Here is a 15,199-nt window from a genome sequence, read left to right as displayed (position 1 = left end):
CTTTGATGGATCCACATCTGCATTGGACGGTTTTTCCTAAGCCATCCAGTCCATACGCAAGGGCAGGTAGGGTTCGTCAAATATCCCATGATTCGCCCAAGCTGTATGGCTTTGCCAAAGATTCCTTTTTCTTGCAGTTGCCCCCTGCGCCTGACGGAGAAGATTCGACGACGGTAGTCCAAAGATGGAAAGGTGTGTCAAAGCCTAATGGCTGAAGGGTTAGTTTACTCGTGCTGCGGGTACATGGACCCGCACGCTAAATGGGTCCATTTCGTTTGACGTGGGTCTTAGAGGCGGGTACATGTACCCGCCGCTGCATAGCTGAGTAAGCCATCCTCTCTTTATGACTTATATATGCCCGATAAAGCGACTATGTTTCAATACAAGCAACCGGTGCTTTCAAGCTAGCTGATGAGTTCCTAAGGCAAACGCTATCTTTCTTAGATCTTTGTCCCTCTGTCTTATCATGGCCACGCCGTCACATGTTACTCTGCCCGATCTTCGGCACATTATCAAGCCTTGGCAACCAGAACCCCAGCAGACATACATCTTTACCAACGCCAATATAATCGATCCTGTCACCGGGAGCATCACCGAAAACACATCAGTGAAGCTCTCCGGCGGGTTAATTTCGTCCGTTGGCAGTGCAGCTGAATTGGACGATACCGAGTCTAGTACCATCCGTATTGACCTGAATGGCAAGTTTATCTGCCCCGGTCTTATCGACTGCCATGTGCATATCGCTGCTGTCCCAGGATCTGCAAGCCTACGAGACCTGAAGGATCTCAGCGATAGCCTCAGCCTTCTCCGTCAGCCAAGCGTCTGTCAATCCATGCTGAACCGAGGATTCACAACGGTACGAGACTGTGGAGGGGCATCCCTGGCATTAAAGGACTCAATCCAGGAGGGTGTGATACCCGGGCCACGATTGTTCATTGCCGGACACGCTCTCTCACAGACAGGTGGTCATGGAGATCGTCGCCAACAGCACGACCCCAATGAATGCTGTGCGGGACACGTGAACGGCATTGGACGTATTGTGGACGGTGTGGAACAATGTCTGAAATACGCTCGCGAGGAAATACGACAAGGATCAGACTTTATCAAAATCATGGGAGGGGGCGGTGTCGCCAGTCCATCGGACCAGATCCACCATCTCCAATTTTCCGACGAAGAGATCAAAGCCATTGTCACTGTAGCTAACAATGCGGGAACGTATGTCACTTCCCACGCGTACACACCGCAGGCCATCCAACAAGCAATCCGCCAAGGGGTGAAGGGAATCGAACACGGAAATCTCCTCGATAAGGCCACCGCGAAGTTGATGAAGGAGCAGGGGGTCTTCCTTACACCGACTCTAGTAACGTACGCAACAATGGACTCGCCGGAGTTCCGCGGGTTCATGCCCCCGGCTTCGTCCCAGAAGAATCGCGAGGTGCTGCACAAGGGGTTGCATGCACTCAAGCTCGCTAGCGAAGCTGGTGTAGATATATGTTTCGGAACAGATCTCTTAGGGCCACTGCACTTTGCACAGAATAAAGAGTTCGCTATCCGCAGCAGTGTACAGACAGCCTTGGAAATCCTCCAGAGTGCCACTATTACCCCTGCTCGCCTGCTGAAGCAAGACAGGTTTCTTGGACAAATTGCGCCTGGATTTGCCGCTGACTTTCTTGTTCTTAACGCAAATCCATTGGAGGATATAGCTGTGCTTGATAGGTTTAACGATCATGTACTAGCGACGTTCAAGGACGGGCGTGTGCTAGCGTCACGGTGGAGTCAACTTGATGTTGTGGCAATTCCGCTGCCAAAGATAGAATGAATAAGAAACGAGATAGTATCGTGAAACCTTTCAGAGCAATCACCCCGGGCCCAGCTTGATCAATGTTATAGTATTTGTGGTATTCAGTATACGACTTTTCCTCAGGTATATGTGCGAGAGATAGATAAGCATGGCTTGATTGTATTGGGATACCAAATCGAGTGGTATGGTCCTGGACTGATTGACTATCCCCGGTGCTTTCTTCATGGGAGGAGGGGGTTCCGTGGCGAACATTACCACCCCATAACTTTTCAGGCAAGACTGTCTGGCGTTTTGAAGTCTCCGCCATGGACCTTCAATGTACTGGTAAGAATAGACAGTTTGTTCTTCTACTGCAGTGATATAGCTTATGTCTTCATAGTGAGCCGTTTTCTAGCCCAAACACAGCGGCAAATAACACATTTAATGTGCTCCATGAAACCTTCAGGATTAACCCATGATTGATAGTTTCATTTAGGTATGAATCTCAGTATGACGGAATAGGCATGAGACATTAACTCCAATGCAAGGGAGATATCATTCCATGATGGAAGGGAATTCATATCTAAGAATTGGGCTGGTACTAAAACAGGGGCAGAAACGGGATTAATTTGTAAAGCCACATATGCTTTCTATGTTCGGAGTAGGCCTATCCCTGGCATTAGTTTATCTGAGTAAGCATACATAAACAATAACTAACACTCGAGGAGTAGTAAACATAGATACCTAAACAAAAACAAGGCGGAACCTCTTATAGAAAACGTGGAATTATTGTTCTTGTAATTTACAACCCCCCTATTTATCTTCAACAAACATCTGAATCTCTTGCCTTTATTACAGACGACTACCACTAGCGCAGACATCAATGATGACAGAGCTCGCAGTCAAGCCCAGAACACTTCTGCCTGCAGTATGCCGTGGTCTTCATAGGTCTCATGCCCCTAGTCTCGACCCTTACACATTGTGCTTCTTGAGAAAGTCCTGAATGAAGTTGAAAGCACCCGGCGCCGCATAATGCAAGTTCAAGGCGTGACCTACAGCAGGAGCCACATAGGTAGCAATATCCTTCTCTGATACTTCCGGATACAGCGCAGGCACAAGGTCAGCCAAAATATTGGTCGGAGAACTGCAGTTTCCGTTACAGAAAGGCAAATCTTCATTTCCAGCAACGACCGCAACGGGACCTTGGAATTCGCTTGTTGCATTGAGAACGTGCGTTAACGTGAAAAGTTCACCCAGAGTGAAGCTTCCCTTGGTGGCATCTGCCAGTGATAGGATTTCGGGGTCAAAACCCGGGTCGTAGAAAAACGCAATCTGATTCGACACGGGCGTCCCAGCGACAAGGTATCCAGCAGAGAGCCCACTGAAGCGGTATGGCTGGGTTTCCGAGGCAATGGCTGCATTAAGACCCAGGCCAAAACCAGGCAGACCGTCCGAATTGAGTGTAAATCCCGTCAGCACTGCGGCGTCGAGGGTCTTTGGGTAAGCCGCGGTGACACCCTGGGTCAGGATGCTCCCAAACGAGTGGCCTACACCCACGACAGTCGAAAAGGCGCGGTCACCAAGAGTACCTTGGCGAAGTTTGCTTGCCAGTGCCGCGAGAATCTCCAGCTCAAGTGGCGATTGCACGGCATTCAATGGGTCTTCCTTTGACGATGCGCCAACGCCGAGACGGTTGTACAGGAATGTGGCATACCCTGCGGCCGCGGCGGTGTCGACGTAGCTGTATCCCGAGGCAAAGTCCCAGTAGTGGCGGTCCACGCCAATACCGTGCGTGAGGAGCTGGACCTTGGTTGTCTTTGAGTTTTCGCCTGCAGGCAGACAATAGGTCGCCTCGATATCGTAGCTGCCGGTGACCCGTTGGGTGCCGCTCGTGAGGGATTTCACGTAGCCATCCCCGCCTGACGACCACAGGCGGACGAGTGTCTGAGTTACTTGCGACTGATTAGAGGGCAAGTTGTACGCGAACTTGAGGTTTTTGTCGGTTGTTGCGTTGACTTTAACGGTGCCGGAGACGCAATGGGCTGATCCGCCGTTGGAAACGTGAACGGTATGATTCATCAACCCGGTCACATTGGGGAATTCCAGTCCAGCAGGACCAGAAACAGGAGAGGAATTGACGTTCTGTGCCAATGCAGCAGCACCGATCAAGGCAGAAGTGAAAGTCTTCATGGTTGTTGTTGTTGGGCCAATCGATAAAGGCGAGGAGCGAGGATATGAGCCAACTTGGGTTCCTTCAAAATTGTCTTTTAGAGAATGCGTTTTTCAATCTTCTTATATACTCCCAGAGCCACATTATCGTGAGCAAATAATTACGACATCACAAAAACTTCCCATCCCGGGTTATCTCTAGACAGAGACCGATCACATATTTGTCATGAGCCTAGAACACCTGTTCGGATTGACTATCAAAACCGATTGATCTCTATGGCGAATTTATTAGCGGATCCTCAGATGAAATCACTAAAAATAGCACTATAAGACTCAGCATCTTATAACGCTTGGAACAGTCTATCATTGAATAAAATTATCCAAGATTTGGCAGGGTTATTGCGCGATAAAATCAACAAGATTTGACGCTATTGACGGGGCAAAATCGACAAAGATTTGGAAGCACGTCATTAAGTATAGTGAGATATTGAGACAATTCTTATACGCTATTCCTATATAGGGCTAATCTAACCCAATTAGATATGTGGTTAATTGTACGTTGTGAGTTGAACTCATTCTAGAGGCTCTATATTACCAATTGCTCGCGTATCAGTATTATCAGCGCTGGCGTATGCGCGAAATGACAAATACTTGGTTACCAGTAAGGAAAAGCGTGCTTTTGTTGGCGGGGCCCGGAGGGACCCGGAGTTGACGGAGAAGCGGAACTATGTGCAGTATGCGATTGCGGCGACATCGAGCTGCTTTATGTCCGCACTGTTGGCAGTTGTGGCGGCGGACTGGTTGGAGCTGGTGTTGAAAGACTTTCGAGAAGACTACTTCACCACCGACATAGACCAGTCGGTGGCTTAAGAGTGCCATGGCCTCGCTTTCCTTTGCCAGATAGACCGCCATTGATCTGTATGCTTTTCCACCTCTCAGCCACTGGATTATTCTTATCTAAGAACCTCTGTTCTTTGTAGCGAAATTCTCCTAGAAGTTGCTCTTCTCCTTTTCCAGATCGTCAAAGACGTCGGTTTTCCGGAGTGCGTCCAATTTGATAGGATACCGTTGTTCTCGCTGAAGCTCCACTCCCGAGAGAGCCTGCGGCGATTCCGATCGTTCCCGGAGTAGCTTCACGTCTTGGTCTCGCTCCGCGAAAGCCTTGACGATGTTTCGCGGCGCTGTTTTTAACTCCTTCAATTCGGATGTTCTCCGTCTCGCTCTAGAGTCCCAAGGCACCGACGATTTGCTGGAGCTGGATTGGTTCTTGCAGGACTTTTGATGGCATCTGGGGGGGGCTTGGTTGGTGTCCAGTCTTATCACTGGCAGACCCAGCTCCGCCCGGGTTGCCCTCGTTGAAGAAGATACCACCAATGATAATGTTGCAAGTGGTTGCCCAACTTCTTCACGCGCTGGCGTTAGTTTGTGACGTCTGGGTTGTGGCCATGCCGTTGCGAAGATCGCGTACTATCGCGGTGAGTTCTGATACTTCCTTTCGTAGTTCCTGCATTTCCGAGGATTGAGGGATTCTGTCGGTTGTGTTGCTGGCTTGGTTAGTAATCGTCCGACGTGATTCCTGTAATATATGATATACTTGTTCCAGAACACCGACAGTCTGTGCCCCTTGAGATCCCCAGCAGCGTCGATCCATACCCGGAGGCTCTATGGCTCACTACCCTGGAATCAAGCCTACCTGCTTATCCAGCTCCGAACTAGCCACTCATGGCTAGCAACACACGGTAAACTACATGGCTTCGGGGATGATGATAAGTGCGAATGTGGAGCAGTAGAGACAGTCATTCATATTCTAGTTGACCGTCCAAGATGGAAAGGTCTCCACCAACACTGCGGAGGAAAATTGGCAACGCATTTAACGACATATCAGACATGTTGGGAGGAGGATCACAAGGCAAGCAAGGTAAACAGGGTGATAGACAAGACAGCAGCGTCTTAGGCGCAGTACTGGACTTCGCAGAGGCATCGCAGAGGTTTGAAAGCCACGAGCCACAGGGCCGCAGAACAGAACAGCAGGCATGTAGGCAACCACAGGCCGTGGCGAGGCTCTAAATTCGTTAGGAAGTAATGGGTCATGTACTTAGATATATACATATACATATATATATATAAATATATAAGGACTAGATAGTGGGATCCTACATATCGCTTAGGCAGTTGTAACCCTGAATTGAGGTACAAGTGTGATGATCATTCAACTATGTGAGCAGTTACAGCTATTTATAACCAAAGTAGCTGCCTTCCTACTGCCCAGCTCACCAGCCTCCTAGGCTACCAGGGGTAGCCTACTACTTCACATGTGGTGTATCATATGGTCATGTGGTCTTGGGATCCAACATAGGCGAGGGGCCAGAGTATGAATAAAAGAAAAAAAAGAGTGTACCCTGCGACGGTCATTGCGCATGTGGCGCACAAGAAACAGCAGTCCACGTCTTGATAGACTGCCCACTGTTAAAGATACCTCGGCAAGGGCTCCGGAAGAAAGTCAGGGACGCGTTTAATAGCGTATCGGTACCTGCTAGGGGGCCGTGAAGGTAAGGAAAGACAAGTAGATACTGCCTTGCGAGCCAGTACAATCGAAGCAGTGCTGGAGTTTGCAGAGGCATCAGGGCACGAGCTCTGGGTGCCTCCAACAAAAGCAACTGTGGTGCTTGTGCCTCGTGTCGGTAGAATCAATCGTTCCTATGGACTGCCGGTATCGTAGGAACTCACGTCTACCCGAGAAACCCGCTGTTCACCATCCTAGTGGGTCAGAATCTGGTAGAAGTCCTTTCCAACACATGCCCATCTTCATTAGTTGCTGATTCAACAACCACGATGGAGCAATGATATATATATCTCTTTTGCCCTGGCATGCAGTTTATCCTGCACCTCGGAAGGCAGAGTTAGTATCTGCCGTGAGGAGGTTCTGCAATGGTTTCGCTCAGGCAGACAAGTGAGACCACACACAAGGAAGTCTCCCAATTCAAATACAGTCAGCAATGGTTTCGCGCAACCAATTTCATTGAGCATGGACTGCAGAAGCCCATCGGATATGACCGCTGCCGTGGGGAGTACTTCATCACTGTCAAACCCAGCCATTAATCATCCGGTGGCTTTGTCAGAGGACCAAGTATCTGACAAAGAGCAACGTGCTCCTATTGATTCTCCTAGTCATGATAATTATAGATTGCATCCAACCTGTAGGATCCGGGGCTCAGGGCAGTCCACTCCATGCGATACTGCTACTGGGATCGTCGAATCTATGCGGAGCTGCTCTGGTACGCGGGATATACGTTCGGAACTAGGGTGTCAGTCAAACTACAACTGCATGGTGAGGAACATGGACGTTTTTCAACTACTGAATGAAGGATAAAACAACAGAGTAATCAGTTGACGCTGGATGATCTAGTTTCCAGAAGTTCGGTCTTTCGCCGTCTCGTCGTGTGCTGCTCTATGGTCCGCAGCATTTGTGGGCCTTCTTCGTTAAAAGTTTGTCCAATGTTGATCCGTGTCATATCTTTCAAGAGGTCTTCTATTCCAACACTGTTATTTGAGGGCAAATTTCTCATGTAGAAGACGGATTCAAATGACTATCCAGATGAAGAGTGATATATTTATATAAAGATCATCAGAGCTGCTTCCAGCGCCATCATTTCTTTGTTAACTATTGTTCCTAAGAGAGTTGGAGTAGAAAACTCGTCCACGAAACTAGCCACAATGAGGGGGGCCACTTCCACACAATCAAGCTCACACAGGAAGTAACCAGTGAGGCAGACCGAGCTGTCACTAGAGAGGCGACAGAACAACATCGGAGCTGTGGTTCCCAACAGCATAGCTCCTCCAGCCTGCTTTCGGCAGATCAATGTCTGGGTCTCCCAATAAGAATCTCATGAACACCCCGTGAGTTACAACCACAACGTCCGTCCGTCCTTGGTGTTGAAGATCCTCACAAACTGCGGCAATACGAGATCTCATCTTCTGTGCCCGCTCCTCCACAGCTTCGTCGGCGGGAGAATAGAAGTCCTCTTTCACTTGCCAACCCTCAGCCAAATCCTGGAAACCTAGCCTCGGAAAAGCCGCTTCCAGGACCCTAGTTGGGGACCCCGTATCACAGGTAAGAGCACTTCTCTCTTGCAAATCCGGTTCCAAGAAAAGGACTGCGCCATCCTCCACTCCGTACCCAGAGCCGGGGTCGAAATACCGTTTATCAAGGATATGCGAAAAAGCCGTGAGGGTGGTTTGAACAGCTCGTTTGAGTGGAGAGGTGATGATGACACCCACCTGGGGGGCGTAGGGGAATAGCTGGCCGAGCCTTGTGGCTTGCTGAAGGCCAAGAGGGGTCAACTCAGGATCCAACTGAGAGAAGTCATGAGTGACATTGTGGACCGATTCTGCGTGGCGGACGAGATGGACCTTCGAGGCCATATTGAGGAACAAAAGTGCTCACTATCTGTCCATCCAGGGTCTTGCTAGCTCTAAATACAGCTCAACCAGCCGTCGGCAAATCTCGGGCCGAAGTGGTAATTTCTGTGGCGTATTGCGTGACATATTTCTCCCGGAGCAGCGCTATGATTATCAGCTCCGTTGACCAGGAAGACTGAGAGATCTTTGGATGGGCTGGACCCTCCCAGGAAACTATCGACTAGCTTCCCTCTAGACGAAACCATTGGCCATTCAGATGGAGAACATTTTCTTGGCGCCGTCGAGGTATCTCTTATGTCGAACCTAGTCTTGCGCCCGATTCTTACGAGACTGTCGATCTTTGCTGTGGGACTCAATAAATTCTGAGAACTATATCATGGGCTCAACTGATGGCGGGTCGATCCGTCGCAACGATGACAACTTGGGCACACGTGAGGAAGCAAATTGGTCCTTCTCAGTCAGACAACCCGCGGCCCACCTTTTCTACCCCTGTTGGCCTCTTGAACTAAACCCGAGCAGGTCCCGAAAAGCAACAGCCAATTAGAAGCTCGCGGTAACAGACCGCGATGCATGTTACATGTTGAACAGTTCCCGACCTCCTATTGGATCCATGTCGGGTGCATTTCCAACCTTAAATCCGCTGTTCAACTGAATGAGCTCACTATCCTAGAGGTCGATATAATCTCGATCGCCTCTATCTCTCCAACTCTTCGTGAATATGTACTTAGCTGGTACTGTAATCTTCGGTGGCGGTCCCGTCGTTATTTCTTTACTCCGGTTATACGTTGTAGACCCGGGTTGGGTTTCTAGTCGAGATTTTCCTAACGGCCTTGCAATTATTTAGGCCTTTCTTGGCCCAAATCTTGACTTTGCGGTCTTTCTCGGTATTCTTACTGTCTGAATAATATCTTATCCGACAGTTCTCGGTACCTTTTTTTTTTTGGTAGACTAGGGATCTTCTTTTCTAGAATTACCCTCGCCGTTGCAATCCAGTTCTTTTGGTGTGTTCTACGGAAACAGAAATATATTATTGACTTGCTCCGAGGTGTGAATGTATTAGCTGTTGGATTAGTGTTTGCAGTTGTGTATTGGCTTTGGGAAATCGGATATTTAATTCTGCAGGATCGTGATGGATAGAGTTTGGTAAAGGAGCTCTGGTGGGTTGTTATTGCCGCTGTTATATATGCCTAGAGTGTATGGTTCAAGGTCCCGCCGGCGGTTGCAATTGTGCTAGGTGCTGTACTTGGGTTGTGGTGGTATGAAGTCGTTAGTCCTGCCTGGTGACGAAGTCTAGGGATTGTGGATACGCGAAAAGACTGGTTGGCAGCTATCCAAGTCTTTAATTCGCCAAGTAATATTTAATTTGTCGATGGCGAAGTTACGGAAGGTCAAGTCGAAACACAGATCAAGCTTTGTCGTCGTTCTGTCGTTACATAACATCTGCATTGGGGTTGATCTTCCTGCTTCGAGCGTAAATAGTTGGGTGAAAATCGAAGGGTATGTGAGCCGTCCGTCCGTCTCCTTCAACACTTAAGACAAATCAATCAGGATAAGTGATGGAGTTTGGAAGTTGGCAACGGAACAGAGTAATCACCACAATATACGAATTCACAGCAACGGCCTAAGTCGACATCATCTTCAGTAATGATAGGGGAATTGAATACCTTCCGGGAAAAAAAAGCTTGCCAACGCAGCGTGAATCGAGAAGCGGTTTCAGTTTTTGCCGATAATGAATTCAACCGTCCTGGATTGCATGATACTGGGTGTTGGTCAGTCAGAAGCTCTCGTTCTCCGTGGCAACATGTCTTACTCGTGATAATTGGGTAGCATTATGATGGATAAAGATGAGCGAGATGACGAGATTCGAGATGATCGGGAAAATGTCACATGTGTCAACAGTTAGGCAGACCTTAGATATGGAAATTCGCAGGATAATCAGAGACAAGCGTGTGTTATTATTTATATGCACTACCCAAACCGCTTGGTATCTGGCAGGCTACTGCGATTTAGAGGACTAGCCCACACGAGAGTCCGCAACTGTCGAAGTAAACCTGATCTCATTGGCCTTTCAGTTCCGCTCTCTGAGGGATGGTCCCGCAGGAGCTAGGATATGAGCCAGTGATGGTTCACGAGCGAGTGGTAAAAATATATCTGTAACCGTTGGCATCCAACTCACCAAATTGAACACCAAGACGGTCCAATAGCATGTAGTAAGATTGATACTTCTTACCGCCCTGAGCCACTTCTTAGTGAAAGCTTAATGAAACGATCATTACGATTTATCGAGATGCCAGCCCGCTAATTGCCCTTAAGATTCCTTAATGAAGAGCCTAGCTGTTCGTCCCGATCTGTTATGCGACTCGAGAATAATAATGCAAAGAAAGCATGCGGGTATGATTCAAAGAAGTGTCCAATGCATCTGCTTCACTGGTAACGAGACTGTGGTTGTGAAGAGCGAACTCATGTCACAGTCGCATGCATATCACCTTAGAAAAGAGCGTAAGCAGCTACGGCATCAATTGTTTCTGTCCTTCTAGCCACTTCCTCTTCGAGTGCTGGGCGAGGTAGGGTGAGACTCAATCAGTCGCTTCTGAGGCATTGGCACAGCTTCCGAACATCTGAGAGGTTTTTCTTCCTCGGCCAGGTTGAACCCAGACAGCTGACATCTGGTTTTAAGCATCGGCTGCTCGCGGTCGTACTTTGCTTGAATCTGAGTAAGTAGTACGTTCCGTGCTCGCTGCCTGGCACCCGCGATCTCTTGCTTTAGCTTCTTGTACGTTGTGTATTGTTCGAAGTCTCTCGTTCGTACCTTTGAACGTCATAAAACAGGCCTTTTTCAATGCCAAATTGTAGCCCTCCTGGGATCTTTGGCTTGTTGTACATTGTAGTTAGGGTAGGGGAAGAAAAGCGTCGAACAGTGAAAAGTTACCCACAGAAATGATGTGCATATATCTTTGAAGGCTTGAACGATAGATAGAATCGTCTGCAGACACGAAACGGGTCGCAACAAACATCGCAGATTACATGGAGATATTGGTGAGCCATTATATAGCCTAGCACATCTAAGCTCCATTAATTCTTGGGATAGTACTACTACATCGAAAACTAGATACTTGACTTCTAAAGTTCTATAAAGTAAACCATCCAACACCTCTTGATATCTTTGTTCGCCTGATTAGACAAGCACTGCCAATGCACAAGATGGGCTATGGAGATATAGGAGAGAGACAATGGCCTTCTAAGTTCTTCGATGGCTACTGCGCTGATATCATCACATGTATGCAAGATATACATATTTATTTCAGCTGCTACTTTACATTTCAGGCATATATGCGAGCATTCTACCATGCTGGATATTCGGGTGTTCTCTATCTCGATTGGAGGATCCTGAACGATATAAAAACGGTTTCTATCGTGGGTGTAACAGAGACGTACAGTATATCTCCATAATATAGCGCCCTCTAGAGAGCTAATCCGGAGACTAGTGCCTTTTATTCTCATGTCTCAGGTTCTGTGGCTTGCACTGGATACTATTAATGAATAAACGATGGATGATCCGCAAGCAATTTGGCATAATAGGCTCAGTATATGGTGATTTTTTGAGCTCCTTTTACATGCCCTTGTGTTTTGGTTCAACAAGAGAGAGAGATCTAAAAACATCAAGATGAGATACGCTACGAAGGTTATCAGCTAAATGAATATATGTACCACCGATAGTTATGGGGTGATTCTTAGAATAGCCCCTAAACCTTTCTCTAGCACTGGGCGTATATCTAGTCAATCCCACTTCCAATACGGTTGGCTACAACTAGGTCTGGTTGCCGTGGGATTGGGACCAAATACACTGTATAGTGATGACCACTACACCCCTCGGACAGCTAAAAAAGTTCTCGTCCTCCGAGCCGGAATAGCCGGCGACCTTCCGGTTACAAGGTAATCCATTGCAGCCGGACGCCATATCCAACTAGACCATCAGGGGTTTGGATATGCTGGTTGCACGTGTGCTGATAAGATAGGATTTGAAAAGTTATGCCGAGGGCGGTGAAGATGGTGGGGGAATTGGCCGCCCTACGTGCGCAAGTATATCCTGACCGCCTACTACCTCCGGATAAAAGGCAAAGGCGCGACCGGCGAATTGATGTTCCGGGATCGACCCCTCGTCTGACTGGCCGATATCGCCATCGCCATCGCCATCGCCATCAAAGTCACAAACTTTCCGTCGCAGACATATACCAGCAGGGAGGAATTCTCAGCGCAAGAATTGCGACATCACAACAAACAATATGACGAGTTCAGCTCCGACGGAATCTCAAAAATTCCTCTCCACCAGAGGTGGTGACTATGGCGTTCGTCCTCTCAGCATGAGTCATACCTTGACGGTTTACTGATTGTCCCCAAGCTCTCATTCGAGACTGTTGTCTTGAAGGGACTCGCTGCGGATGGCGGTCTTTTCTTGCCTCACGAAGTCCCAATCGCCCATGACTGGGTATGTATGCCCAATGCCGCATAATTACTCTATGCCGGGGTCTTCATTTCTGGCCTTCGAAGCGATTCCCAGGAATTTGAGGCTAATATTAGATCGCAGCAAAGTTGGAAAGATCTCTCCTACGCAGAGCTCGCGTTCAAGATCTTTAGCCTGTATATCTCCCCCTCCGAAATCCCGCCAGAAGACCTGAAAGGCATCATTGAACGGAGCTACTCGACATTCCGTGCCGAAGATGTTGTGCCCTTGACGCATCTGCAAGATGACAACCTATATCTTCTCGAACTATTCCATGGCCCAAGCTACTCCTTCAAAGACTGTGTGTTTCCCGAGATCGTTCTGGTGTTATTGTGCTGAGACAATATCAGGTGCCTTGCAGTTTCTGGGAAATCTTTTCGAATACCTCCTCGTGCGGAAGAACCAAGGAAAGGTTGGAAAAGGTACGCGCTTCAAAGCCCCTAGTCTGTTGCAACGCAGTGGAGCTGACCAACTAGCAGATAGGCATCATTTGACAGTCGTCGGCGCGACGAGTGGTGATGTACGTTTTATTGGTGTGCCCTTCGTTTAGCCTCGGGGTTAACCGTGTATACAGACTGGATCTGCCGCCATTTACGGTCTTAGGGGCAAGAAGGACGTGTCGGTGGTCATCTTACATCCTAAGGGCCGTGTCAGCCCTATTCAGGAGGCGCAGATGACCACCTGCACAGACAGGAATGTCCACAACCTTGCCGTGACGGGAACGTTTGACGATTGCCAGGTAGGTTCTGAGCGTATTGGAATCGCGGGACAAAAAACTCACAGAGTACCAGGATATCGTTAAGGCTATGTTTGGTGACCCTGATAGCAACCAGGCCTTGAAGCTCGGTGCTGTCAACTCGATTAACTTCTCGAGAATCCTCGCTCAAATCGTGTTTTATTTCTACGCCTACTTCTCGCTTGCTAGAAAGTCCCCAACGTTCAAGGTGGGTGACAAGGTCAGATTTGTGACCCCCACTGGAAACTTCGGCAATATCCTCGCGGGTTACTTCGCAACCAAGATGGGTCTCCCCGCCGACAAGCTGGTCGTGGCCACGAATGAGAACGATATCCTGCACCGCTTTTGGACGACTGGCCGCTACGAGAAGAACCCTGTTCAGGAACAGAACGCTGATGGCACCGTGAAAGCCGACGCTTGCAAGGAGACACCAAGTCCTGCAATGGATATTCTGGTCTCCAGCAACTTCGAAAGACTCATGTGGTTCCTCGCGAAAGGTATGTCCCACGCGATAGTAACCTTTTGATCTCATGCTGATTGATCATAGAACAAGCAGCGGCTGCCGGCCTGGACGACACGTCCAGCAAAAAGAAGGCCGGTGAAGAGGTTTTGGCCTGGTACCAATCATTGAAGGCCACTGGCGGCTTCGGCCCTGTCGACAAGGATTTGTTGGAGAATGGGCGGTCGACTTTTGACAGCGACCGTGTGAGCAACCCAGAGACCGTGGAGACGATCAAGTCCTGCTATCAGGAGACGAAATACGTTCTTGATCCCCATTCGGCTGTTGGAGTTACCGTTGCGCAGAGATCCCTTGCTAAGACTGGCCCGAACGTCCATCACATCTCGCTCTCCACTGCTCACCCCGCCAAATTCTCCGAGGTCGTTGAATCAGCTCTAAAGGGCGAGGCCGGCTTCAACTTCGATGAACAGGTGCTTCCCGACGAGTTTAAGGCTTTCGCGCAAAAAGAAACCAGGGTCACAACAGTTGAGAACTCGTGGGAGAAGGTCCGTGAGATTGTGAAACGCCAGGCTGAAGAGGACATCAAGGCCGAGAGCAGCGCTTAAATCAAAGGTTTATGTGAGACGAATTGTCTAGGCCCCACCACCTGACATTAATAGACATCTTTTCTTTTTTCTTCCAAAAATACCAGGTTTCATTTGCTGTGTGCTTATTGTTTCGCGGGCACTGGGACACCACCCTTGCCAAGCCTTCACACATACACGCGAAATATAGACTATCAAATATCCTTCCATGACGCTTTAGATACTGCCAAAACATGTCGTCTGATATATAAGCCAATAAGAACTGTTCCAATGCAGCTACTTACATGACAAACGGGCCACGATACCGTCCTAGCCTCGATATGTGAAAAGCTCTTAACCAGAAGGCTCTGCCCTTCAATAATACGTAGGGACTGTACATCGTTACGGGATGGCTTGTCTACTTCATAACTGGTCAGTTGTTGACATGTCTATCACTGGTCATGCCGTCGTGATGCACATGAGCAATGGAACTCTAATTGATGATGCGCGCGGATGAGGCTGAAGGAACAAACTTGGTGATAATATCTTAATCACACCTACCTTTCCTATC

The 15,199-nt window shown here is 48.5% G+C and overlaps 6 protein-coding genes and 1 non-coding gene across 7 annotated transcripts; 3 read left to right on the top strand and 4 right to left on the bottom strand.

The window, feature by feature from the left end:
• Window positions 1–466: 466 nt before the first annotated feature.
• BDV37DRAFT_269610 (uncharacterized protein) lies at window positions 467–1,819 on the top strand (the record flags this gene model as incomplete). The annotated part of the gene is made up of 2 exons (XM_032084395.1): window positions 467–624; window positions 676–1,819. 2 exons carry the CDS (start codon window positions 467–469, stop codon window positions 1,817–1,819), a joined length of 1,302 nt encoding a protein of 433 aa, XP_031944206.1.
• Window positions 1,820–2,467: 648 nt separating this feature from the next.
• BDV37DRAFT_46668 (alpha/beta hydrolase) lies at window positions 2,468–4,269 on the bottom strand. The gene has a single exon (XM_032090709.1). The coding sequence runs from the start codon at window positions 3,968–3,970 to the stop codon at window positions 2,753–2,755; it is 1,218 nt and encodes a 405-aa protein (XP_031944205.1). The 5' UTR covers window positions 3,971–4,269; the 3' UTR covers window positions 2,468–2,752.
• A 670-nt stretch (window positions 4,270–4,939) lies between these two features.
• Window positions 4,940–5,600, bottom strand: BDV37DRAFT_280494 (uncharacterized protein; the record flags this gene model as incomplete). The annotated part of the gene is made up of 3 exons (XM_032086584.1): window positions 4,940–5,352; window positions 5,418–5,493; window positions 5,544–5,600. The coding sequence occupies 3 exons, from the start codon at window positions 5,598–5,600 to the stop codon at window positions 4,940–4,942; spliced, it is 546 nt and encodes a 181-aa protein (XP_031944204.1).
• A 1,926-nt stretch (window positions 5,601–7,526) lies between these two features.
• Window positions 7,527–8,558, bottom strand: BDV37DRAFT_46685 (histidine phosphatase family protein). The gene has a single exon (XM_032090710.1). The coding sequence runs from the start codon at window positions 8,369–8,371 to the stop codon at window positions 7,733–7,735; it is 639 nt and encodes a 212-aa protein (XP_031944203.1). The 5' UTR covers window positions 8,372–8,558; the 3' UTR covers window positions 7,527–7,732.
• Window positions 8,559–11,641: 3,083 nt separating this feature from the next.
• Window positions 11,642–11,868, top strand: BDV37DRAFT_242151 (uncharacterized protein; the record flags this gene model as incomplete). The annotated part of the gene is made up of 1 exon (XM_032081275.1): window positions 11,642–11,868. A coding segment is annotated over one exon (177 nt), but the record flags the coding sequence as incomplete, so codon positions are not given.
• Window positions 11,869–12,261: 393 nt separating this feature from the next.
• BDV37DRAFT_t63 lies at window positions 12,262–12,347 on the bottom strand. Its single transcript has one exon. It is a non-coding gene; the product is annotated as a tRNA-Cys (tRNA).
• Window positions 12,348–12,509: 162 nt separating this feature from the next.
• Window positions 12,510–14,987, top strand: BDV37DRAFT_242149 (threonine synthase THR4). Its single transcript, XM_032081274.1, has 8 exons — window positions 12,510–12,714; window positions 12,768–12,854; window positions 12,954–13,170; window positions 13,220–13,291; window positions 13,349–13,389; window positions 13,444–13,608; window positions 13,661–14,102; window positions 14,153–14,987. Exons 1-8 carry the CDS (start codon window positions 12,652–12,654, stop codon window positions 14,668–14,670), a joined length of 1,605 nt encoding a protein of 534 aa, XP_031944201.1. The 5' UTR covers window positions 12,510–12,651; the 3' UTR covers window positions 14,671–14,987.
• The last annotated feature ends 212 nt before the right edge of the window (window positions 14,988–15,199 follow it).

Source organism: Aspergillus pseudonomiae, assembly GCF_009193645.1.
Source record: "Aspergillus pseudonomiae strain CBS 119388 unplaced genomic scaffold BDV37scaffold_14, whole genome shotgun sequence".
Lineage (NCBI taxonomy): Eukaryota > Fungi > Ascomycota > Eurotiomycetes > Eurotiales > Aspergillaceae > Aspergillus > Aspergillus pseudonomiae.
This window is presented reverse-complemented; position numbering and strand designations above follow the sequence as displayed.

Excerpts from the sequence above, each read along its gene's own strand:
- BDV37DRAFT_46668 (XM_032090709.1), bottom strand. The coding sequence starts at position 3,970 with ATGAAGACTTTCACTTCTGCCTTGATCGGTGCTGCTGCATTGGCACAG.
- BDV37DRAFT_46685 (XM_032090710.1), bottom strand. The coding sequence starts at position 8,371 with ATGGCCTCGAAGGTCCATCTCGTCCGCCACGCAGAATCGGTCCACAAT.
- BDV37DRAFT_242149 (XM_032081274.1), top strand. The coding sequence starts at position 12,652 with ATGACGAGTTCAGCTCCGACGGAATCTCAAAAATTCCTCTCCACCAGA. Across the intron at positions 13,171-13,219 it reads AAGCTACTCCTTCAAAGACT|GTGCCTTGCAGTTTCTGGGA; the intron begins GTGTGTTTCCCG and ends AGACAATATCAG. Across the intron at positions 13,390-13,443 it reads TCGGCGCGACGAGTGGTGAT|ACTGGATCTGCCGCCATTTA; the intron begins GTACGTTTTATT and ends CCGTGTATACAG.